This window comes from Pavona decussata, unplaced genomic scaffold (assembly GCF_977016875.1).
Source record: "Pavona decussata unplaced genomic scaffold, jaPavDecu1.1 SCAFFOLD_438, whole genome shotgun sequence".
In the NCBI taxonomy this organism is placed as follows: domain Eukaryota; kingdom Metazoa; phylum Cnidaria; class Anthozoa; order Scleractinia; family Agariciidae; genus Pavona; species Pavona decussata.
Window position 1 is genome coordinate 275,001 of NW_028145793.1, and position 23,676 is coordinate 298,676.

General features: G+C 40.3%; 2 protein-coding genes across 2 annotated transcripts in view; one reads left to right on the forward strand and one right to left on the reverse strand.

Moving 5' to 3' along the window:
- The window catches only part of LOC146450610 (uncharacterized), a 109,498-nt gene that overhangs the window by 24,265 nt on the left and 61,557 nt on the right, over window positions 1–23,676 (forward strand). The gene's annotated exons all lie outside the window — the stretch shown is intronic.
- The window catches only part of LOC146450613 (chromatin-remodeling ATPase INO80-like), a 40,403-nt gene continuing 24,615 nt past the window's right edge, over window positions 7,889–23,676 (reverse strand). Inside the window, exons 29-43 of the mRNA XM_085100190.1 lie at window positions 22,742–22,821; window positions 22,069–22,159; window positions 21,512–21,595; window positions 20,243–20,920; window positions 19,274–19,403; window positions 18,359–18,581; window positions 16,587–16,714; window positions 15,419–15,513; window positions 15,215–15,287; window positions 14,913–14,957; window positions 13,764–13,877; window positions 12,582–12,684; window positions 12,250–12,332; window positions 10,313–10,556; window positions 7,889–9,470 (exon numbers count right to left, since the gene is read on the reverse strand). Coding sequence (XP_084956316.1) covers window positions 8,896–9,470; window positions 10,313–10,556; window positions 12,250–12,332; window positions 12,582–12,684; window positions 13,764–13,877; window positions 14,913–14,957; window positions 15,215–15,287; window positions 15,419–15,513; window positions 16,587–16,714; window positions 18,359–18,581; window positions 19,274–19,403; window positions 20,243–20,920; window positions 21,512–21,595; window positions 22,069–22,159; window positions 22,742–22,821 — 2,746 coding nt within the window. The 3' untranslated portion in view covers window positions 7,889–8,895. The remainder of the gene's footprint in view (window positions 9,471–10,312; window positions 10,557–12,249; window positions 12,333–12,581; window positions 12,685–13,763; window positions 13,878–14,912; window positions 14,958–15,214; window positions 15,288–15,418; window positions 15,514–16,586; window positions 16,715–18,358; window positions 18,582–19,273; window positions 19,404–20,242; window positions 20,921–21,511; window positions 21,596–22,068; window positions 22,160–22,741; window positions 22,822–23,676) is intronic.

Consider the following 23,676-nt stretch of genomic DNA (forward strand, 5'->3'; position numbering starts at 1 on the left):
CGAAAGTTTTGGTTAAGCCGAGAAAAAGTAATGTTTGAGCTCAAAGTTTAGAACAAAACTATCCAAACCGCACAGATAAATCTTAAAAACTTTGCTCGAGATGGTGTATATACATGGAGGATATTAAAAACAACACGAGAAGCTATGAAATTATTCGGTGAAAATTTCAATGTCAGTTGAGAAGGATTTTGAATAATGAAAGCTTTAGTTAAGTTGAAGGTCTTCGTACTTTACAATTCTCTTCTCTTTTCCATTCAACGCTTTGCGTTTTGAATATTTCATAGCTTGCCCAGTTGAGTATAATAGCAGGACCTTTTTCTACTAGGTAATTTTTTGTAGCACAGAATGTTTGCTAAAGTAAACGTTTTAAAATGCTTCGCCTAAGCGCTTTGCCCCCATCGAAAATAATAACAATTTGGAACAAGTGATAAGAACTTGGTACGTAAAAAGTTAAATTGTTTTGCTCTATTTCTCCCCTTTAATATACGCATTAGCCGAGTTTACACGTTAAATTCAACATCATAGTTTTTAACCTTACGTTCTGTGCTACAGTGATTGCCAGAGCTCAATAACTAAATAACTAATAATAACTAAAATAACTAAAAATAAGAACTTAACATAAAACCCCAATGTCTGGTGTATTCTTTAAAGAAACTCGTTGTTTCAAGATCTTTCAAGCCTTGTTGTTAAGAAGTTTCAAAATTTCTAGATTACACGGACCACAGTAAACACAAACCAATCCAAAGGTAGTAGAAATAATCAGGCTGTTTATAATTGGACCTTGTCGTTAGCGAGCAACAAATGTTTGTCGAAAGCTAAAAAATTGCGATTTTTTGTAATGCGGTGAATACTTTAAAATAAATTTTCAAGTTCTCCGTAATGCGACCTTAAACAACCAGGAATGACCAACGAACACAACAATTTCAAATGATGAAAGGTGCACAAATTATAAAACGAAAACATTCACGAGTTTGTAATAATTTAAAACCATCGTGTAGAGCAAGATAATTGTGGATAAACCAATTTTGGAAATTTGTCCGATAAACAATAACGGGATTTTTTTCTCTCTTTTGAAGTTTAAATTCATAACGGGAACAAAAATCGCTAATAATTTGTTTGAAAATTTTTAGCTTTGATGATGCGATGGAAATTTATTCAGATATGATATTGAAACTGCAAAGGCAACTATAACAATGAAATCTTGAGGTTTATTTTGTTGAATGAAAAATTGTTTGCTCGTCGTTTAAAATTGCAACCGCAAGCAACGATTGTGAAAGAAAAATTTGTAGAGTGCCGAATAAACGATAAAATACTACATCATTGTGCCTTATTTTAATATCAAAACGGTAAGTAATACAATTTCATAACCATAGAAATCAATTCAATTGCTGCAATTTCGTTCAAAATCTAGTAATTTTTAGAAAAACTGTAAGAGGTCGCACATCATTTTCAAAGCAAAAACAATTGATTGTTTACATGTGACGTCATGGCGGTCATGTTGGTGTACAGGAACAATAAGATTTTTCTCCTCTGGGAGTTAACTTCCATTTTTATGCAAACTATGCGAACAAATTTTATTTTGTTTAATACACCAACATGGCGGCAATGCAAACCACCTCCATATAACGTCACAACGGCCATGTTGGTGTCTCAAAACAAAGAAATGGCGGCCATGTTGGTGTCCCAAACTAAACCTCTGGGAATTGAACCCTATTTTTATGCAAATACTTTCTTTTGTTTCAGTAAACCAATATGGCCAGTAGTCACGTGAATGAAAACACTTTATAGGCTAAAACTTTGCAACAAATCGGTTTGACATTTTTTCAGTTAGTTTGGAATAAACAGTAAAAAAATTGCATCAAAACTATTTATGAAAGACATTGTTGAAGATTGCTCCGATACTTTGAAATGGAAACAAGGCAATTACGATGTCAAAACTCGTAGTCGAAATTGTTGTTGCGCGTACTGCAATCTTTGAAAGTAACTTGCAATTTGTTTCTTTTTCTTTGATAGTAAAGAATATTTTTTGGTTTGTTTCTGTGGTCTGTATAGCAAGCCCATCCCATGTTTATCACCGTAGAAAAGTAAACACCGAAAGTTACAAAAAAACCTGCTTTCATCTGAACCAGACATCTGAGTTTTATGAACTAAGCTTCCAATATGACAAGAGAACTCAAGCACTTCGTTTACAAAAAACCCGTTTCCTTGTCCCTAGTAAGTCAAATGTTTTAATGCCAAGCAATTTTTGTTTAAAACAAATTTCCGATCGCGCATAATTTTCCATGGATTTTGTAACCAAGATCCCAATTTGAATGATGCCTTTTGTTCTCTTGTCAACTAGAAATTAATCAGCTGGTGTAGCGAACGAGTCAAAGTGTTTAAGGAGGCACTCACATTTAATCCCACCTGAAAAAAATTGGTATAATTCCTTAGACGATGCCAATTTGGTTAAGGTAATATCTCAAAAGTTGTTGGAAAAATGTTGACTTTTTGCTAAATACTATCTATAAACATTGGCTCCATTTTCCACTCAATTCTATCAATCTAAACCCAAACAGCGAGACTGAAAAAAATTACTTCTTTTTTGTTCATAACATTTTGGATATACTTCATTCACAAGTGTAATAATTTAGGACACATCACTAATAGTTCGTATTCAAATCAATTTGTTCGTGTCAGTTTGCAAGACGTGAATTATTTGCCTGTCAATTAAACATTTTTCAATGCTACTTCAATTGTTTGTTTTTCTTAATTTGAAATTTTTTCTTTATTAATTGTCTGTGCCCCTTAAAACATTCTAAACCCGCCACTACACCAACTGAAGTTAGAATACATACTTTTAATACTTACACGTTGAGCAATCAACGATGCACATAAAAGGGAAAAAATTTAAAGAAAACGCTTTCATTTTAAAAGCAGGGATTCAAAACAACGAAATTATATCACTGACTAGTTACGTAACTTTTGCGTGAACATTTGAAATGAAACAGAAGAAAATTAAACTTTATCTTGACGAAATCAAAACAAATGTATGTTAGAGGATCGCTCAACGTTCTAATGGTGGCTGATCGCTATTTCAATTAGTTTATTTAAGTTATTTTTCCCCTCCACTTTTTAAGGGCCATGTCAATTTGATGAGTATATTCGGAATTAGTAGCCAAATCAGTGCATAACTCGGCGTCCAAAACAAATTTCTTCACTTGAATATCTCCACTGAATTCCAAGCCAGTTTGGTGAACAGATTCAATTGATAACTAGATCAGTACTCAGTTGGCTGCAAAATGATTCCTGGCTTTGATGTTTCGAGCTTCAATTCCTTTGTCAATTTGATGGTTCGGAACAAATTTAGACAATTGACAGCTTCAGACCTGTGAACGTTTTCGAAATAAATTCATTTTTTTACTATCTCCAAATTTAGGTTGTATGTCATTTTGAAAAGTAAATTCAGACAAGTCATGACAAGAGTCATTTCGTTCTTCTTCCACATGGCAAACAATTCGACTTACAAATGAGTTCAGCCACCATTTTTACTTCAGCTACAAAAAATCAAAAGTTCTTATCTTTGTCGAGTTCCCTTCCCTCCTGATTCGTCCCTTCCAGTTTGTCCTTTTGCGATTCTTTCCCGGTTTCTTTCTACTTTCTCCAGTTTGATAGATTCCTGATAAAAGAAACAATCAAGATATTAAGTGATTAGCCCAATTTCGAAACTTTTAATTGCATGGTACATAAGCGAAAAACTTGTAAATAAGTCCCTAAGGTTATATTAAAACTTTACACATTTCAGTCGTGTTGGATGTAATCTTACCCAAGAAAAGCTGGCAAAATCCCAGTAAATTGCCGAATAACCCCATAGACAACAATTGGTACACTTAAATTGGAGAGATGAATACCTTAAAAGTCTAACAGCGTGTAGATTCTATTCGTATCTGCTTGTAAGTTGAATAGTTTTCGACCATAAATTGGGTCTCATGCAAAGTCGATATTTCTAATGCAAATCATATTTACCTTTAAACAGTTGCATCAAGACTGTTCGTTTTCTTTGGCGCCAGGTCCTACAGTTAGTTAGTTCCCTGAAAATAAAACAAGGATAAGACTGATTACTAATTTGGTAAAAGAAAAAAAGGCATACAAAGAAAACTCCAAGTTAAGTTCTAACACCTAAGAGCTTTGACGGCTCATCGAACATAGTTCAAAACAGTACAACTTTCATTTGAAAAGTGTAACTTTGCGCTGTGAAACTTAACCAATTTTTGCTGCGAAATATCAGCAAAATGTACACACTAGATTCTTTCTTTAAACTGAGTTTGCAGCGCTTTTAGCGAATTCAAAACAAGTGGAATACTGCTCGAGAAGAAACTGGTTTGAAATCAAATGACACTCAAAGCACGTGCTATCTTCATCAAGCGACGTTTCTTTCGTCTCTCCAGTCTTTAATCTCCGAAAGAACTTGAAACAAAAGTTTACAACGCAACTAATATTTACCTTGAGTTGAACAACATAAATCCTTTTCTTCCTCGTTTAAGGCTTTCTGACGTCCTCGCAGCTTCCTCAAAAGCACAAACGGATCTTGAAAACCACATAACGTCTTCACACGACCAAGGCCTGCGTGGTCTATGCAAATTCTGCAATTTGTGATGAATATGGATTAGGTCCTGAAGCCAATCGCTGATAAATAGGTAAAAGATGGTTTTCTGCACGCTTTTTCAGTGGAAGCGGATCCCAGAGGACGGGAACAAAGAAACGAAAGTTATCTCACGTGACCATTGGACCAAAAAAAAAAAAAAAATGCCACTCGAATGACGGTTACAAAAACCTTTCTAATATACAAGAACCGCCCCTCCCTGCTCAAACAAGGTATAAAGAATATATGAAAGCAGTCGTGAATGGCTGACAAAGCTTTTAACAACAGTGAGACACAAAGGAAATAAGAAATTTGACAAAATGCTGCTCAGCAAAGAAATTGCAACCTTTGCTCAGAAAACGACGCATTTCAAGTTTGCGGTCGTCTAAATACACATCACAGACGTAAAACAACATGTTATTTACTAAAGAAAGGTTGTCATATGCACGAGCCCTGGTTAACATGAGTTTCTGGCGGAGGGTCGAAGGACCAAACCCCATCATTCGGTTACCATTCATATTCATTTGAATAGAACTTTAAGTCAACAGTCAGAGCAAAAGGGGCAACAAAGTTCACATATGGCGACCCATCTACCCTCCCTTGGGAATCGTCTGTGTTCCGTGTATCGATCCACAGTCGAAGCGGTGATTTTTTTTTCCGGCGGGATATTTTTTAAGACGCTCGAAGGAAAAGTGTCGCTGCTCCTGTGGCAATTTGTGTCGTTCGTGAGTACACCCGTCAGGCACAATGCTGTAGTGGTTAGATTGTGGAACGCTCGTCGGCGGATTTTCCGATTTCGTTGGCGCTTTCGTCAGAAGATCGGAGAGTCGGTGGCTGAGGCTACAATCATGGACAAAAGTCGTTGAGACACCTGAAAATTACCAACCTTTTTCCCTAGGTGTAAATAATCCTCTCTCCCCTCGGTGAAAGGCAGCTTCCCCTTCCTCCATTTTCAATGTTGGAAATAAAAAACATCCAGGAAGCGTTTTGCAACATTGTTTGGGGGGGAGGGGGTGACCACAGATGAAAAAGATGTTTTCATTCAAATACAAAATACCATTGTGGTAAAATAATGAAGACAGGCCAACCACAGCTCCTATTGGTCAAGATAAAAAGTACATGACCTTCAAAGCTTTGCTCTTACGAGTACGTCTTGCGAAGATCTCCCTTTTCTGTACGAAACGATCTCTCTTAGCAGAGGCTGATTTTCTATCAAATGCCATTTACTCATCAGAATGGTTTTTAGGTTAGGCACAGAAGAGCGATATTCCGTAACAAACGGCAAAATGTTTTTGCGCGTTTTTTGTTTGTTTTGTAGTGCCGACATTCTTTCGCTGAAATTGACTTCTGGGAGAGTTTTATCTATAAGGTTATCGGGGTAACCTCTGTTTGAATAGAGTAATGTTTTCTTCAAATGTTGTTTTTGAAGAGTTTGCCCTGAGAAGTCTTAAGGCTTCGCCTTTGATAAAGCCTTTTCTGACGCCTGGAGGGTGGCAGGAGGAAAAATGCGTGTACTGGAACGTTTCTGTCGGTTTGAAGTGCGTGCGCACGTCAAGTTTTGATTCTTTTTTTAACCTTTCGCCCTTTTATATACATGTGTCAAGAAAAGGGACCAGCTCATCCTTACCTGTGTGACGTCACATTGCCTAGAAAGAAAGGCTTTCTTTCAAAATGGCGTCCATATGCGTAAATTTAAGACTAATATGGCGTTTTCAGAAAGAAAACAGCGGTAAATCGAAAGAATAACTTTTAAGAAGTACTTGAAATTGGAAAGTTCACGGCGGAGAAATTACGAGAAATTAAGAGGAAAGGCCATAATATTAAAAAAATATCACTGGTGCGAAACGCTGCAGACTTTGTCGAACTGATACCTAAGCGCTACTTGAAATCCACCTCATAAAAAGATTAAAGGGTTGATTATTAATTTTTGTGGGTAGTGCGCTGTACTAGTGCACATATAGTGCTCTAGCCAGTCAGGCATGTAAGAGTGAGTGAGTGTCCGTAGACAAACAGGTCCGCAGTGCGTGCACAGCACTACCCACATGTACGCAACGCGTACCTATTTTTACTTAAAGGTTTCATTTTGGAAAGCTTTTTGTCTGTTTGTATTTCTGCGGTTTTCATGATGAAACGAGGACAGTTCGTAATCTTACACTTGCTGACATTACATAACCAGAATATAAATAGCGCTGACGATAAGGTTTGCAATCGATGCTCGCACGCTTTTCAATGTTTCGCTGTTTATATTTATAAATAGAATACAAGGGAAACCATTTGTTAAGAATACCTCGTGCATCACAATGGACGCTTTAATCCTTACGTTACTTGGAGACAGGAACCGTTTGCGATACTATACTGATTGTTTACATTTGCATTTATTTGTACGTTTAAACAGATTCTGACTGTGGGTTCACATCCCGGGTTAACGCCTATAGGCGTCTTGTTGAAATAAGTTTCACAATTTGACGATTTGTCAATTTGTCTATGTGTTCAGCTAACTTCACCAAATTCGTCTCTTTCGCCAAACTCGTCAACATGGCTGGCTTTTAAGAACTAGTTTGCATAAGCCTGGCAATTTGACGAAATTTTGACAAATAGATTTTGTTACATTCGCCAAAATTGTCAAATCTGAAAACCCGAATCAGAGGTTATTTGTTTCTCGCCAGTGATGTGATTTAGATGCATCTACTTTCCCTGAAGTCAATGATATCAATTTCGGTCACGATGAAACGTAGAAAATCTGTCCATCTGAAGCTAAAATTATACTGGACAAAGTCTTCAAACAAAGTTCTCAAAGTCATAAATAATTCATGATCATTTGAGAAGCCATATCAAACATTCGAAAGTGTGTTTATCAGGAGTGCTTACCATTTACATGGAAAACCCGGAAATTCCAGTTGGAAAATCAAATGGTACGCATTATCCTATTTGGGGTACTTCTGAAATTATGGGGTTCTGGTCAAAGTGATGCGTTTTTATTCCTCCTTTTGGGATTAACAGCTGATGTTCATACATTTTGAATGCTATCCATCTTCTGTTAAGACAAGCTAAATCATTTCGTATTTATGCCGAAAATTTCCATCCGGGTGGTTTGCGTAAATGGTAAGCACCCTATATCCAAACACCTCGAAGTCGTATAAAAAAACTCGGCTCCCCCTCGTTTTTTCAACCTACTTCTCAGTGTTTGGATATCTGATAAAACACGCTTTCTCGTTTTTTATATGTTACGTACCGTGCAGCAAGAACAGGTAAGGATCAAGGTAGTGCTGTCATTTCACATAATTTTATTCCTGACAATTTTTGATTCTAAAAAAAGAAGAGACTCAACACTGTAAGTCTTCGATATGATTAACAATTATATTATTTACTACACCCAACCGTTCAAGGCGTATATTTACAAAGAAATGAGGTTCACATTTCGCAGAGTTGTTAGTAAAAGAGTGCTGTGCTTGCCAATTGAGGAATTCGATGAACTGTAAAAAAATTCCTAAGCAGAGGTAGGCTGACTTACTCCAAGTCGCTCACTTTGCTTGTTTGAAAAAGCGTAAGGATTCTTTTCACTGGCAACATGGCAATAGAAAACACAGGCTCTACAATCAAACTAGCGGTCGTTCTCCAAATTATATTGACAATTTCAGCGAACATTTCCCGGGTACTCGTCGGTGTAATCGATGCATTTGGCTAAAAAACATCAAAGCAACTACTATTATAGCAAAGATGAGCGACTGTTTAGAGCAAGTTTGAGAGACGAAAACATCTGCTATCGAAAACTGAGAATTCCTATCAAAAATACGCGACTTACGAAGCTACAAATTATATCGTGTGAGTCAAAGAATATCGGTTCTATTGTAATTTCAATCCTTCAGTCTATATGTACAAATGCGTTTCTTTAAACCAAACGATAGCTATTGTAGCTTGTGTATTGCTGATTCTCCTCATTGCAGCCTCTTTGAAGAACTTCGCCTCGGAACACAACACCTCTAACATAAAAACGACCTTCGCTGTCTATAGTCATCAACTTGTTTTCATGGGATCGATCGCTACTCGATCCGACCACGTTAACGAGACAAGTCGCTTTCAAATTCATTAAGAAAATTACTGCTGAACATGTTCACATGTCACCTTTTAAAAAGCGAAAAACGATCGTTCACTAGTAACTTCATTGGAGAAATCATGTCCAGAAAGACGATCGCTGACTACGCAATTTTCTAGACAAGAGATACCATCTTTTCTTGTCGTGACCACTACATTTCTTGGGCAAAAGATGCCATCTTTCATGGAGGAGATGACGACTGTTGACTGCTAAAGCGCACAGAGGTCTGTGACGAGGATCTGGCGGGGCTATTCTCCGCACTCTGAACAGGTGAGTATCCAGCTGAGCTGTCATACCGAGCAACAGGATGACTGATGTTACCATATCCCGCCACCACAGAATTACCAGCACCAAAAGCCACCGGACTGGACCGTGTGGGAGGTGGAGTGGGATTCGGCGTTCCCGTCCCTTGGAAGGAAAAGCCATAGGCAGCATAAGCAGCAGCAGAAGCAGCCGCGGCGGCAGCTGACGCCGCGGCAGAGGCAGCGAGGGCTCCACCGGTTCCTCTCCCTCGCCCACGTGTCCGCGTTCCTCGGACACTAGATGACCCCCGGCCTCTACTGTTCGGAAGTCCGCGTCCCCGTCCTCTTCCACGGCCTCTACCCCTTCCTCTTTTACTAGAGGAGTCGGATAGCGCGGGACTAGCATTCTCACTGCGGGGATCTTCGAGGTCTTCTCCCTCGGGTTTCATGCTGAGGGGCGTGCCCGTGCTACTTGGAGGAACGTCCATTGAGAGGTCACCAGACGCCAGCGAAACTGCAGACAAAAACAGTAACAACAACTGAGTTGTCGAATACAATTGTAGGACGCAGAAAAAACTTTTTTGGTCATAATACAAAAAAAAATCATTCAAAAAGCGATATTTCGATAAATGAACGCGAATGAAGTACGCTGATTTGATTCACTGTGAAGGTTGGCTTAAGGTTTGAATGCTCTTCCAATGATGACGGTCACACTGTCTCAGGGAATGTGATTCCAATCTTTGGATGTGAAAAAAACTCATCAAGTGTGACCATTCAAATAGAAGCTTTAGACAGTAATTTAGTGTCTATTCAAGTGTTCCTCTTCTCGATTAACTCGCTCTATTACAGAAATGAATTTTAAGAATTTTTCATTTTTTTGAGCTGTAAGCAGAACTTTACAGTAACTTCGCTTCATGGCAACGCCGGCCTCCTTAATACTGAACGCACGCAAACAAAAAGTCTGCAACTCAAAGGTCTCAAGTTTAACCAAAGCAAACTTGTTTTTTGGTAAATTCAAATCCCCAAACGCGTTTTTTCAAAATATACTTCAGGGAAAGTAATAACACAGTATTCCTGGGCTGTAAAGAGGCTAATTTACACTGAAAAACAAACAAACTAGCGCGTAAAGAAATAAGGTTTAATAAGGAAATTTAACACCGTAACGCCTTTCAAGCGAACTTACAGCCAAGTCAACATTACCGATCAGAATTGACAAGAAAACCGAGCAAGCAATTTCTCATTAAAATTTCTAATCGTTCCATACCCAAGGCGAAGTGTTCTAACTCTTTTGCGGAGCGATCTAAAGGAGAGCGAGGTAAAGCGACCCAAGTCACGTAAAAGAGAATGGCGACTAACCTTCATCCAGACTCAACACACTGATGTCATCACCAACAGTACCGTCACCATCAAACCCTTCCCCAGTCCTCACGCTCAATCCCTCGCCTGTTATGCTGCTAGTCTCAGAAGCAGGTTTGGAACTGGATATGGACCCATCTGGCACGGGTGGCACAAGAGAGCTCTTACTCTTGCGTCCTTTCCTGGCCTTAGCTGGGGGTGTCCCATCAGTGACGTCAATACTTGGGGAGGCGCCTTCACCCACCTGGTTAAAAACAGAGAATATATCATGAATAATTGTGGATGACCACGCTCGAGTGTCCACAATTAGAAAAAGACCTGCAATTTCCGTGTCCCTGTATGTAATACCGTATTGTCACTGCCGGCTAAGTTCTATTCATTAAAAACTGGATCATTGTATAATACAATTCCAGGGATTTGACTGGCTTAGCGGCCATGGTATATGAGCCATTATACCATGCCCGAGAAATAGACCATTAAATTGTCTTCTTGGTGTTCTTGCAAAGCGAAATCAGCTAGATCTAGCAATATTTCTTGATTGTTTTCAATAAAAAAATTATTCCACTCGCGCTTGTTGGATATGAGATGATTATACGCGCCTCGTTGGCTATCCATCATCCCATATCCAACGCGTGCTCGTGAAATAATTGTCAACTATTGGAAGTTGTCCAATTGAAGATTCTTTGTTTACGACGAAATGACCCGCCTTGTTAAGCAACGACGACGGCAACGGCAACGAAAACGTCACCCGAAAATAAATCTTTATTTTATTTGTGCTACTTCGGGATTATTTCAACTCGCTCAACTTTTACAAAAATGGCCAACTATCCAGAACCAACTTGGTAGGAGTGGCGTACAAGTTAAGGCTGGTTTCCATATGATCGCGGATCGCAGATCGCAATAAGGTCTGCGATCGCCTGCGATCATATGGAAACATACTTCTAGAACCATGTTCTATCTAAAGGCTGGTTTCCATATGATCGCAGACGATCGCAAAAAAGGCTGTTTCCATATAATCGCAACTATCGCAGAGCCGACCGTAGCCATACGTTTTGGTCAGCGGAAATGTCAAATATACACGCGCTTGTATGCTGAAAAGCAAACAACATCGCGAACGTGGAAGAGCGGAAATTTTGCCGCAAGCAAATTTACTTCTTCTGTTTGTCATGAAGCGAGTCGTCGGCAGCTCCAAAACCGTCGAAAACATCGGTTTTGGATTCGATAACGACCGTACACGGTTCTTATGTTGCGAAATTTGGCCTCCGCTTCCCCGGCCGATAAATAAAACTTCCGCCCGATTTTGTCACAACAGTTGGCCTTTTTGTTCTTGCCTTTAAAATCTTTGCTGCTGCGATTGTAAACACATTCATAACGAGCAACTTCCTCCATAAATTCCTCGAAATGACAACGAAATGATTGTCGCTACGTAGACCGTTCCTACAATCGAAGACACGAGCGTTGAATCGTGGGAGAGAACCCGAAATATTATGGGATGCGTTTCGATCGCGGATCGCAAAACTTTGGTTTCCATATGATCGCACAATCGCAATTGATCGCAAGGGATCGCAGACGATCGCAGGAGATAGAACATGGTTCTATCTTCTGCGATCGTTTGCGATCGTCTGCGATCACGATCGCAGGATCGCAGACGATCGCAGACCTTATTGCGATCTGCGATTTGCGATCCGCGATCATATGGAAACCAGCCTTTAAGAAAGAAAATGAGAAATTCACCGTCATGCGTTCACGTTCTCCACAAAACCTTAAATTGTGGTCATTTCACGTTATTGTTTTGCAGAGAACGGCAAAGAAATGTACCAAAATGTAAAACGCACGTGCAGAGCGATTGTTTTTGCTCATTAAACCTATTGTTTTGCGGTGTTGTCGTTGCCGTCGCCGTCGTCGTTGCTTAAGCTCCCTATTGTTGGTTGACATACCTCAATTGGTCCTGTCTTTTTTCGTTTGCGTTCTCTTCGTCGCCGCTGTTCATCAGCCTTCTTTTCAGCTTGGCGTTGGAGAACTGCGGGGAGAATGCTCAAGTCAGCCATATATCCGATCAACAATAATTTTCATCTAATCTTTTCAGCCTTCATCTATTTCCCTTAGAGTGTAACCATAAGCCGTGTCATGTCACGCAATGTCACGTAACACCACGTCACGCCATGATGATGGCAAGCCATGTGTCACCATCAAACTGGGGATAATCTCTTCACCTGCCCACAATTTCAAACTGCATCTCTGTAATCAAGAATCCCCTGAAGACACTTACATTTGCACTCCAGCTCTGCATCGTCGAGTAACAATGAAACCACTTCTTTTGGTTTGAGAGCTTCCGGTTTAAAATGTCCCCCTGATATCACCATTTTCTGAATCTGAAACGAAATTGGGCCAATAAAACGTCACTTAAACAACCCCCCAACTCAATGTAGACTGCAAAACGGTCCGTTTCTTTTTCTTTTAAAATTCAGGAAGGGAGACGCGAATCACCGAAAGCGCGAAGCAACGAAAGCATTAAGAAAGATGCCTATTAATACAGGGGTAGTTTTGCACAGCTTATGGCTATGTGGGAAAAGCAGATCTTTAATCCTGAAAGAAAACTGGGGGTAACCACGCATTTTGCAGAGATAATAAAGGAACAATAATTGTAAAATGTTCTGAAATACATGAATTGAAGCTTAATTATCTCTGAAAAATGCGTGGTTACCTCCACTTTTCTTTCTAGGCTTCAATAGCCTTTGCTAAGATCATCTCTTTACATTTAGTCAAAAACCGCGCAACAACACCTTTGTCTTCCTTTAGAAATTTGAGGTTCTCGTACCATCTTGAGGTGCGCAGAAAATATGCGCAGTAGCAAAAGTAGGCACCGTCCTTAAGAACGGTGCCTACTTTTGTTACTGCGCATACGTTCTGCGCATCTCGAAATACTCGGGTTTCCTATGGGTGGTGCCTACTAATACAGGGATATTTTTGCGCGGTTTTAAACTATGCAGAGAAAGCAGAACTAAGCGAGTGCTTTTGGTATCCAAAAAGAAAATTGGGGGTAACCATGCATTTTTCAGAGATAATTAATCTCCAATGTGGGGGAAAAATGCCATACATTGATTTGCATTTTAGCGCTTTTTAGACTAAATGTTGCTTAATTATCTCTACAAAACGTGTGGTTCCCTTCAGTTTTCTTTTTGGATTTCAATAGGCCTTGCTAAGATCTGGATTTCCCGCATAGTCATAAACCGCGCAAAAATACCTCGGTATCAGTAGGCACCGTCCTTAAATTCTCACACTCTTTTCCCTCGCGCACACAAGACTTTTCGTTGAATGATCGCGCGCGTTCGCGGAACCGACCATGCCTTTCAACCAACGTCAAAAACAAACAGACGAAACGAAATAACAAAAACACTGATTGTTTTGCAGTCTAAAATCCATGCGACGAACAAAACACAATAGTACCAACCTCGCTCTTCTCTTTAGCTCTCTGTAGAATCCTCTCTTCAATGGATCCCTTGGTGACCAGTCTGTACACGGTCACTTGTCGGGTTTGACCCAGACGATGGGCGCGGTCCATAGCCTGAGAACGAGAAAAATGCCCAGTAAGTAACAAGGTCGAACCTAGCGTGTATTTACATATCCATTCCTTCGAAGTAACGTTAATCATTTTTATTCTTCGAATTTATTTTATGCAGTTAAGGCCGCGTTCTTATGGGACTATAGACCGTTATCACGGTTATATAAAATTTTGACGCTGGAAAGTTCATCTTAAAATTCGTGAAAAGGCCAAGTTTGAAAGTTGTATTATTTTTATAGCAAAGATATAATTCCATAAATTCAGATTTTTTGCATACGTTTGTATGAAGACGGGCAAAATTTGCCTGTTTCCATACAAAGGTCTATAAAACGTTTAGACTTAAGGGACGGGTTCACGGTTCTGCGCATGTCCATGAATCAAAATACTTTTTCGCCTTTGCTCGCGATGACCCAAGCCTGTTTAATTTAATTCGTTGTTTATGAACCGTTCGGGAGGGAATAGGTAACTCGGGTGGCAATTTTTTCATATGATTGCGTTATTTCGCATGTAAATAACTGTAAACACATCAACCGTGGAATAAATCCTACGGGTCAACGCTAGTTAAGTTAGTTAATTCAATTCAATTTTATAAATTCAATATCGACAATACGAGTACAATCCACTTGCATTTTCTGTGAATTTTGGTCATCAGTCATTTTGCTTGGACTAATTATAGAATGTGATTACTGGAGTACATGTGAGTGGGATTTTTAACGCCATAAAGTTGATAAGAAAGAGAAAAAAGCATTTAGATTCATGCAAATGTGCTGAAATGTGAACCCCTCCCTTTAACTAAACTATATCTTCGCTATTAAAAGAAAATCACATTTCAGCCCGGGCTAAAAAGTGAACTCAACGTGATTTCACTGAAAAGACATTATCTTGATTATAATTAACCCAACGTAATTTCAATTGCGCCCGGGCTGAAATTCATTATACAATCGCAAAAAACTCAACCCCACAATCGGGCCAAAATTTCAAGCCAGATTGTCCCAAAAGAAAGCGTCCTAAACAAGCCTGTCTCTTTGAGTTCAATACCTGCTGATCCACCGTGGGATTCCAATCACTGTCATAGAAAATCACCTGGCAAAATGAACCAAACAAAGATTCCTCAGCATAACAACAAACAGCAGCAGAACACGAAGAATCAAACGAAACAGGCCATTTCCGAGTTGCTTTGAGCCTCATTAAGAAAGCGAGGCCAAGTGCAAAGTTTCTATTATGAAAATAAGTTTTCATTCGTATCCAAACAAAACTAATTTTCATATGAAAAGCTTTGCACGTAGCCTCGCCTTCATAATGAGGTTCACAGCAACTTGGAAGTGGTCTATTCATCTTACAGTGTCAGCGGCCGTCAGGTTGATTCCCAGACCTCCTGCTCGTGTGCTCAGCAGAAAAACAAAAATGTCCGCGCTGAAAAAAAAAAAAAAAAAGAAAAAAAAAGCCTTTGTCATTACCGTACTATGACCCCGTTAACTCCCAATAGTAACATCATAAACACTGGCACGCAGACAGCAGTGAAGAGTATACGTGTTTTGACTTACTTCGATTGAAAATCAGCCACCATGTCTCTTCTGTCGGAAATTTTCGACGAGCCATCCAGACGCATATATTTGTGTTTTCTGTAGGTCATGTATTCCTAAAAATTAAACGGGAAGTGTGATGTGGATTATATATTTTTCTTGGTCAAAACTTTGCTAAGTTTATTCGCCTCAAAAACGTTGTCTATACCGCATGAGTTGCTTGAGAACATAAAAACCTCCTCCCAACTTTAATAATAAAATATTTCAACAGGGTGCCCACGTAACAAATGTGGTTTTCAGAGGGGCCCTGCTTTTCAAGTCGGCTTCCATTTCAGCCTCAGCCATTCAAAGCCAAAAACATTCACGAAGAGCAACCGAACACAAGAATTATTTTTCGGCTCCCATCAGCGATGAAAAGCGTACATGAGATTTTCAAAGTGCTCGTTCTCGGGCATTCTCCTTCGCTCACCATCCTGCCCGCTACACAGGCTCGTTGACTGATTGATGACCGCACCAACTCACGCAAACAAAACTGCGTAGGGTTTGCGTTTTTCATCGTTAACAAGTTAACTAGGAGTCTGAATTTGACATTTGCATGTTTTCCATGCAGATTGAATGATGTTTTAATTGCAAACATTGTTATTATATAACCTGTTCCATTTTAAATTTCACTGCTATTGTTTGAATTTTGAACAAAAACTATATTTTTCCTTTTTATTTCAATGAAGAGTTAGAGAGATAACTACAAACATACATACAAGCTCAGATAATACAATACAAGACTTAGCTTAAAAAATGTAATAGAAAAAAAAGATGTTTGATTACAATTTACAACAGGCAAAGTGCAGCTTACGGTTAATAGGCAAAAAGGTAGGTCTTAGTTCTATGGTATTTAAAGATTGATTTGTAGTTTTGATTTGTGTTTTTCTATGTCAACTTTGCTTCTCAAAGCAACAAGGAAGGTATCAAAGAAGTAACGGTCTTCTTTTCTCGAGGTAATGTAAATGTAATATTTTGCAATTATTAAACTGAGGTTCAGGCCAAGTTGCAGCGCGATATTGTTGGTGAAGCCATAGATAATATTTTCTTCGTTGAGTTCGATAGAATCGTCATTTTTGTACAAAAACTATTTTAACACGTAAACTTAATAGAGCTTTTACAAAATATATCAATAAGAAAGATTCCCAACCTCTAGCAGGTCGATCATCCGGGTCATTTGTGAGTAAATCAGAACTCGGTGACCCTGTAACTTGAGCTTTCTCAGCAGTCCATCGAGCACGGTCAGCTTACCACTGTCTGTGATCAGCGAATTACGATCTACAAAATAAAGTACACAACCCAGTTACAACCAAGAAGCCGGCGTGGCCGAGTGTTTAAGCCTGGTTTACACGTACGACGCAAGCATAAGCACAAGCATAAGCATGAGAAACCTTCGTGTAAACTGGTGCGACGCAACCATAAGCGCCTTGTGCTTGCGTCATACCGGTTTACACGTACGACGCAATGACGCAAGCATAAGCACAAGCACAAGAAAATGAAACGATTTCCATTCTCTTGTGCTCGGGCTTGCGTCGTTGCGTCCTACGTGTAAACCGGGAAGGCGCAAGCATAAGCACAAGCGCAAGGAAAGGAAACTGAAAAACAGTGACAAGTTGTCAGCATACATTCTAGTCCGCCATATTGGAATCAAATCTCGCGCCAAAAGGCAGCCCGGCCGCGCGATCGTACCAAATTTTTATGCTTCTGCGCTTGCGTATGTCACCTTGTGCTTATTCTTATGTGCCGTCGTACGTCTAACCCAGGCTTTAGAGGCGTGGGTTAACCTGGAGGTCCCAGGTTCGAGTCCCCTCTCCGACCACTAGCTGGATTTTTTAATTGAAGTCCCGTTCAAATCCTTGCTCACGCTTTGTAAATAGGCAACTTGTAAGCCTCCCTGCCAGTTGGGATATTTAAGAAGTTTCTGTTGTTTGTTTAAAAAATTTCTTTGATGTACCCTACAAGCTTCAGACCGTGTAAAAATACATTTCCTTCCCCTTTACCTTTAACCTGATAGGTGATGTAGTTACTAACCAGAATTTCGCCGACAAATGACAAAGTAGAGTCATGTTTCCTCGAAACTTGCAGGGACCGCTTTACCGCGATCTCAAGTCGTACCTATTTTTACTCTTAAAATCTCGTTGTGTTTATATGGGTAAGCAGGCTGGCTAGCTTGCCGGGACTGGGCAAGTCAAGCTGAAAAAACCTTATAAGTGAACCAGCCCGTTTTCTGGGCTGGCAATGTTCCCTCTACGCATGCGAATTTCTCTAAACAAAGGCGCCAAAATGGTCCCATGACAACGCCAATGCAGGTGGTAAGGTGACTGTTTCCATTTAAGGAGAAGACAAGATTCATCCATAAACAGGCCCTTTGAGGCAACTTTGTTTACAGGCCGAAATAACATGGTACAACTTTTGTTTACGACTGTCGCATGCAATTTCTAGAGCGCGCGCTCTCGCGTCATGCAAAAAATCGCACACAACTCTCGTCATTCAACATTGCCTATACCTACGATTGTAATGTTTTAAAATCCTACGAAATTTTCTGTGACGTACACGACAGTCGTGAGCGAGTTGTAGGTTTGATTTACACGAAACAATTCGTGTCGTAGGCCTGTCGTAAGCTTGTCGCATGCGACAAAGTCGTACCGTGCAAATCACCCTTAACGAAGATGACACGACTTACAACCGACAAACTAAAAGCCTTCAGATTCCTTAACTCGCATTTAGAATACCGGTTGGAGAAGGAAACACTTGGAGCCAGGACGAGAAGCAAAAACAAACTCAATTCACATATGGTGTCAATTCTCGTAAAAGAACTTGTGCCACACTGGTGGGAGGAGAGTGCCCTCATCACTGCGCCACTTGATCCCTGCTAACCTTAGCCCTGAGAAACAACGTTCAAACACTTGTGCCCAAACAAACCTGGAATTTGCACAAAAGACCATCCAGTCTGCGGTACTGCACCCTCCAATCCCCCACGGGGTGCAGGGAACAGATGGTGCTTGACACAGTTCACTAGTTCAGGGTCGGAGGTGCCGTGCATCAGAAGGTTCCTACAGAGATCCGAGCCTCCCTGCAACAACTCTTGAATGTCATAAGCAGAACTACGATCACTGCAGCGATAAACATCCGTTCCTGATATCACCTGAAGAAACAGAACAATCGAATGGTTACTGATGATAGAGCAGTTTTCAGTTGAGTGTGAAAGTTTCGCTGGTTTTGCTTTCCTACGCTCTGTGATTGGTTGGCAAAACTCGTGCCACTTTCTCAACCAATGAGAAACAAAAAACGGTGTACACGCGTTTCTAAACTATGCTGGTTGGCAATGGACACTTCAGCTACGGATAAGCTTACAGTCAACCCAGGTCACGCGTGAACAGTATTTCCAAGAATGAAATGAACATTCGAATTTCTCTTTGTAATGTCCGACGTGTGAATGGAATGTTGGACATTCTCTAGAAATCGTTCCGAAAAAGACGCATTAACTGAAAAAAAGATTCAAAATACTTGGGAAACAATTGTTATTCTTGAAATATTCAATTTTGCAATGCAAAGAAAAATTCATAGCTTTATACCGTCAATAAGCTAGGGAAAATTATAAGGGAACTCTGAAATCTCGTTGGCGATTTTCAAAACTGACATGTAAATTTCAAAACTCCATTCAAATTTCAAAAATACCGTTCACGCGTGACCTGGGTTGACTGTAAAACTATAGTTCGACACACCACTAGACAACTATGCAGTTTCGTACTACAAACAATTTTAAACCACAGTTATTTTAATGATTGATCATTGGAGTTGTTTTAATCTTTAGAAGTGCAAATATTTGCCCCTTACCTTTGGTATATAGGTGGACAAAAAGGATGGCAGCGGAGTGGGTCGGAGAGTTCGGTCAATAGGCACAACTCTAGGGACAGGATTCAGATGAAAGGCGTCAGGGAGACTCATTAATAACGAAGATCCACGCCTGTATAGAAACAAAACAAAGCAATAAATAAAACCAAGTTCCAACCTCCTACATCGAATCCTGGTACTCTACAAACTGAGCAAAGACTGACTGACTAGCTGACTGACTGACTAACTGACTGACTGACTGACTGACTGACTGACTGACTGACTGACTGACTGACTGACTGACTGACTGACTGACTGACTGACTGACTGACTGACTGACTGACTGGCTGGCTGGCTGGCTGGCTGGCTGGCTTGCTGGCTGACTGGCTGGCTGGCTGGCTGGCTGGCTGACTGACTGACTGACTGAGTGACTGACTTCGCAATGGTTAAACCAACTATGTGGCTCTTATAAATAATTATAGTTTCTACGCTAAGCAACAAAATAATCACTGAAAATGATGCGTTATTCAGTGAGTGATACAGCCATACTCGGAAAAACGGAAAGTCGAGCCAAAGACCTTCCGATTACTAGTTTGGATGCTCTACCACTGAGCTACAGGAGACTCGTGGGAGCTAAGGCCATTAAACTAGGTTCATGGGACAAATAGATGTACTACGTAGTACTTCAGATGACGATGTTTGACACTCAAGTCATGTTTTACTGTTTGCTAGAAGTTCCAATAAATATTCATATTGTCAAAAGTAAAATCAAAAGGAAACGATGGCTATTTCGAGATCAAATTAAAGGTCTTATGTCATAATCTACAATGCCGCTCTCGGGATATAGTCTGACAATTATTAATTAATTCTAATTAGCTAAGAGCTATGAAATTTTGGGAATCTGTGTATCACTTTAAAAAAGCAAACAAAAAAAAAACAAAAAAAAAAAAAAAGAAAGAAAGAAGGAACTACCTCGTTGGAGAGAAGGGCGGCACTGTATGCGAAGTGAAGCTGGGTGGGGCCATATGACCAGGAGGCGAGTATAAAGGAGGCAGAACATGACCCGTTGGAGAATGCAAGGAAGTTCGCGGGCCGCACCCAGGAGGCGACTGCAACATAAATGACCCTTGACCTAAGGGCGGATGGTGTTCTGTCATCTGAAAATCCCCGGGATGGGGTCCGTGGGGATGCTGATGCATCCCCGAGGGTGACAGCTGTACACCGTGATGATGTCTGCTTGGAGACACCTGGGATGTAAACGTGCTTCCGTAATGTCTTGTGGGAGAGAAAGGTCCTGTTGGGGAATGCTTCAGGGGACTGGGTGGTAGCTTCCCTGTTGGTGATATCACTGTGTGATGTGGGTGGCTGCCCTTCCGGTGCGATTCTCTCTTCTTTGTTGGGGAGGTAGGCGACACTGCACTGCTTGATGTACGGCGCGTCCTAGTTGCTCTGACTTGCTCCTTGGTTTTGCCTCGGAGTGGTTTGTGATCATCGTCATCCAGAATAGGTTGCACGTTGTGTGTTAAGTGCGACAAGACTCTCGTTGTGTAACCAGTGAAGACCAACGATGGAAGCACTGAACTGGACTGGATGCTTGGATAGGAGGTCGAGGAGTCTGGCCAAAGAAGAAAACCTTGACGACCCAAGCACCTGCAATGGAAGACAAACAAGGGATAAATATTATTTTAAACCTGTCAACAATAGATGAGGTTAATCAATAATGGCGCTTTCCATTTGTCAGAGCCGGCCGGCCAGACCAGCCATGTCGTAAACGGAATGAACCAATTTGAAGGACAACTTTATGCTAGTCCTTCGAATTTCCTCAATATAGCACATACCGTTTTACGAGTGATCATTTCTCAAGATCTTGCAGAACCATCCCTTCAAAATGACGCATTCTATCTACAGACTGGCCGACCAGTTCTAGTAAATGGAAAGCACTCTAAGTCATTATAGGAGGTTTGCAACCAATCGCTGGAGATCCAAAAAGAAAACGGTATGGCGGCCATGTTAGATGACAAAACAAAAGGTTCTGTCATCTAACATGGCTGCCACACCATTGTCTTTTGAATCTCTAGGGATTGGTTGCAAACCACTTATTCTTGACAATGGCGTTATGATGACACCGAAACGTAAGTTCTTATCATTAGTTCTTACTATTCTTTGCATTAAAAAATGCTCTAGAATAAGACTGAGAAGTGTCTGATTCTTCCTAACATTCCGGCTTGTTTTTAAACTTACCTATTTCTAGTCTTCTCTTGGGCCCAGAATCGTTGGTGATGAAGAGTGCTAATTTCCTTCAAAAGAACAACCAAGGCTAGCAATCTGAAACGAACACAAAACAAACTAATTGAAGAAACATGAAGTAATTTGGTTTCAACGACGAAGGCGACGGCAGCGACAGCGTCACTTCTAAAATGAATTCACGTTTTTCCAACCGTCGTCGCGATTATTCCAACTCGCTTTAAATGTCAAATATAGGCGAAATTTCCTGGAGCTGAATTCTGGGGACCGCAATTTCACGTCCTGGTCGTGCAGTAACGGCAAAGAAATGAATAAAAAGTTTAATGCACATGCAGAGTTGTTGTTTTCGTTATTAAACCTATTGCTTTTTCGACGTCCTTGTTGCCGTCGTCGTCGTCATTGCTAAAGCTCCCTAATGACGACAGGACGTAAGGCATTGGGGACTTTGGTTATCATGATCGGCTACTCTTTTTGTTGACCCGGGTTCTTAAAACTTGATGATAGCCTTGTATTATGACAATTACATCCACCTTACTAATAAAAGAGAAACAGACCTAAAAGCAAGACCCTTCAACATCATGGCTGACAACTGTGCAGGGGATAGATTGATGAACTTCAAAAATGAGAAGCAGTCACTTGGAGGCGCTGAAAAAAACAACAACAATCAGGCAATGATATAAAATTCTTTAGCCCATGCAAACTGTTTCAAAAGACTCTCAATTAAAGCTGTCTAGTGAGCTGTCATTGTCTAAAAATGTGTCATATAGGATGATCAATGATTGTTTTGGGAGGGGGAGCAGGGATGGCGCAGTGGTGAGAGCACTCGCCTCCCATCAATGCGGCCCGGGTTCGATTCCCGGAGTCGACGCCATATCTTGGTTGAGTTTGTTGTTGGTTCTCGTCCCTGCTCCCAGGGTTTTTCTCCGGGTACCTCCACAAAAACAAACATTTCCAAATTCCAATTCAACCTGGACACAGTGGACGAAGAGCCACTCTGTGGATGTGCTACTGAAATTCCTATTTATTTATTTACTTATTTATTTATTTATTTATTTATTTATTTAACCAAGAATGGGTTCACAATCCTCATAGTGTTCTCAGGCACAACGTGAATTTTCGTATCACAGCAACATGTTCGGGGTTCTGAAAAAAACTTGCAAGATACTGCTTTACAAGCCATCCAAGCAGCTTAGGTGAAATCAAAGTTACTAGACTAAAATTTCTTACCAGATGGGTGGCTGTGAGCTCCGTACAAGGAGTGATGAATATAGTCCTCTGTCCCAATGTTCAGGAGGTTGTACAGGATTCTGAAACAAACAAAATGGTTTTGACTCTTATTAAGAGAACTCGGATTTCCTTTTCCGAGTATGGTTGTGTCACTGACTAAAAAATCCATCTTTCACTTTTTCACCAGACTAAAAGCATAATATATTTTCTATTTATTAATAACAGCCGAGGTGGCCTCTCTTATGAGCCTGGTGGTTTCTTGAGGTCTCCTCGCCATTATTGGAAATTGAATGATTTCTTTTGTTTTTAGTAAGGCAAACAAATGATGATGAACATCTTGTTTCTTTCATATATACCACCCATTGACATTCTAATCCTAGCAGTATGTAGGATGTTTGTCCCATGAACCTAGTTTAACGGCCCTACATGTAGCTCCCAGTAGTCTCCTGTAGCTCAGTGGTAGAGTATCCGAACTAGAGTAATCGGAAGGTCTTAGGTTTGACTCTGCTGGGAGAAATTGGATACTTCCTTTTTCTGAGTATGCCAAAGTCACTGACTGAAAAAAGATTCATCTATCATTTATTCACCAGACTAAAAACATTACATCACATTTCTTTCAAACAAAATGTACTCATCAAATGAGAAAACGGTACACTCTGCATCAAAAGAAACAACCGAGAACTCACTGAAAGGTAATAAGGGCAGGCTAGCAAAGGTAGGTAACAGAAGTCCGCAGATGTCCAAAGTGAAGGAAATATTGTTTATTTTAAGGACCGTTTACACGACAGGCAAATAATGGTATGCACCTGTTAAAAAGTGGTACAGTAGCCATCATTACTGAAAAGAAATCAGCGTACCGTTTTGGGTCCAAAGGCGCCTATGGGCTCACAACAGCACAGGTATTTCTTTACAAAAAAATAGGGTACAGTAACAGA